At 61.5% G+C, this 2,184-nt stretch overlaps 2 protein-coding genes across 2 annotated transcripts in view; one reads left to right on the forward strand and one right to left on the reverse strand.

Moving 5' to 3' along the window:
* Positions 1-1,744, forward strand: part of LOC103614970 (keratin, type II cytoskeletal 80-like) — a gene marked incomplete at its 5' end in the record, with an annotated part of 14,150 nt that extends 12,406 nt beyond the window's left edge. The window contains 3 exons of the mRNA XM_017733386.1: positions 10-268; positions 921-976; positions 1,048-1,744. Coding sequence (XP_017588875.1) covers positions 10-268; positions 921-976; positions 1,048-1,163 — 431 coding nt within the window. The remainder of the gene's footprint in view (positions 1-9; positions 269-920; positions 977-1,047) is intronic.
* Positions 276-2,184, reverse strand: part of BCDIN3D (BCDIN3 domain containing RNA methyltransferase) — a 25,289-nt gene continuing 23,380 nt past the window's right edge. Inside the window, 1 exon segment of the mRNA XM_017733387.1 lies at positions 276-517. The gene's annotated coding sequence lies outside the window, so the exon portion shown is untranslated.

Here is a 2,184-nt window from a genome sequence, read left to right on the forward strand (position 1 = left end):
AGGGGTGGAACCTCCCCAAGCCCCCTCCCTCCCTGTCCCCACCGCAGTGCCTGTACCTGGAGGAGCACATCCGCGAGGCCGGCGAGCAGGGGGAGGGGACCCTCAGGGACGCCAAGGCCAAGGTGGCCGGGCTGGAGGAGGCCCTGCAGCGCAGCCGGGAGCACATGGCTCACCTGGTCCGGGAGTACCAGGAGCTCATGAACATCAAACTGGCCCTGGACGTGGAGATCCTCACCTACAGGAAGCTCATGGAAGGGGAGGAGAGCAGGTGAGCGAGGCCGGCGAGCAGGGGGAGGGGACCCTCAGGGACGCCAAGGCCAAGGTGGCCGGGCTGGAGGAGGCCCTGCAGCGCAGCCGGGAGCACATGGCTCACCTGGTCCGGGAGTACCAGGAGCTCATGAACATCAAACTGGCCCTGGACGTGGAGATCCTCACCTACAGGAAGCTCATGGAAGGGGAGGAGAGCAGGTGAGCCAGGATTCCTCCGCCTCAGGTGGGGAAGAGATGCACCGGACACCTGGGGGGATGGAGACATCATGGAATCATGGAATGCTTTGGGATGGTCCCCCAGTCCCACCCCCTGCCACGGGCAGGGACAGCTCCCAAAGCCCAGCTTGCCCAAATCCCAAGTTCTGAGTTGGGTACTGAGGGTTCGGCCAAAGAAGGAACAAATCCCAGTGGTTCCCAGCAGTTCAATCCCATTTCATGCTCCCAAGTTCTCCTCAGACTCCCCAGGCTGAGCTTCCAGACCTTCTCCAGGTGCTCTGCCCAGGGACTGGGGAAGCCCTTCCTGGTCCAGCCACACCCTCAGTCCTACCCCGATCCCAACTCGCCCAGGCCCAATTCCAGCCAATTCCAGCCCAATTTCACCCCTCGGGGAGAGCTGGAGCCGTGTCCTCACATTGTCCTTCCCTTCCCAGCATGGAGCAGCCCATTCCCACCGTCATCAGCGCCGTCCACTCCCGGCCAAAGCCCCGTAAGTGCCTTGATCCCTCCAGTCGGGAGCTCGGCGAGCGATGAAGGGTTTTAACCTCCCCCCTCCCGCAGTGTCTGCCAGCACCCTGCGGCACTCGCGGCTCTTTGCCCGCGGCTCGGGGGACGCGGAGCCGAGCAGCGGGAGCCGGCCCAAGCTCAGCCCCGGAGCCCCCGGGGGATGTTCATAGAGAACGGGATGAACACGGATCCAAGGCACCTGGGAAGCTCTTCCTCCTGAGCTCCAGCCCACACCTGAGGGATGAAGGATGAGGATCCTCTCCGGGCCGTCTCTTGTCTTTCCACCATCCCAGTTCACAGCTCCATTCCCAGTTACAGCAGGAGCCAGCCCAGGACTTCAGGGCCTCTCCCATTTCCTTCACCTTCCTCTGCAGGGCTCCTTGCCCAGGGGATTTGCCATCCCTCCTTTGCAGTGTGCCCGGCAGGAGGGACTGTCCCCAGCCCAGTTTTAGCAGCTGCCATCAGTCCCTTTATGGTGTTGCCAAACCCTTTCCCTGCTCTGACGGGGCTTCCAAGGAAGGCACCATCCAGGCTTCCACACTGGGGGAGAGGGAGGAAAACCCCAGGGATGGATTTGTCACCTGGATTGACAGATCTGGTGACACCCTGGAGGACCCTTGGCCACCTCAGGGTATCTCCCTGCCTTTTAGGGGGGGGGGGCCCTCATTCCTTCTCCAAAGCTAAAATGCCTCAAAACTCTGATTTCCATAATCCCTCCCTCTCTCCAGGCTCCGCACAGCAGTTCCAGCTCCTCAAATTGGGATACTGGTTCCTATTTAACTGCACTGGGAACGGCCCCAGTTGGGTGCAAAGGGACCTCAAAGCTCATCCCATCCCACCCCTGCCAGGGGCAGGGACCCCTCCCACTGCCCCAGGCTGCTCCAAGCCCCAATGTCCAGCCTGGCCTTGGGCACTGCCAGGGATCCAGGGGCAGCCACAGCTGCTCTGGGAAATCCATTGCAGGGCCTCCCCACCCTCACAGGCAGGAATTTCCTTCCTAAAATCGAATCCAAATCTTCCCTCTTTCAGCCTAAAGCTGGAAAAAACTCCCTTGCCTTTGTATTTATTGACCTCAGCTTGTACCTGACCCAGCTGCCCCCTCGGCCAATCCCAGTCCCAATCCCAGAGCTCCAGAGCTCCCAGAGCCAGCCCTGGAAGTGCCCCATGGCCACAGGTGGGGGATGCTGTGGC

This window comes from Corvus brachyrhynchos, unplaced genomic scaffold, assembly GCF_000691975.1.
Source record: "Corvus brachyrhynchos isolate BGI_N302 unplaced genomic scaffold, ASM69197v1 scaffold875, whole genome shotgun sequence".
Classification (NCBI taxonomy): domain Eukaryota; kingdom Metazoa; phylum Chordata; class Aves; order Passeriformes; family Corvidae; genus Corvus; species Corvus brachyrhynchos.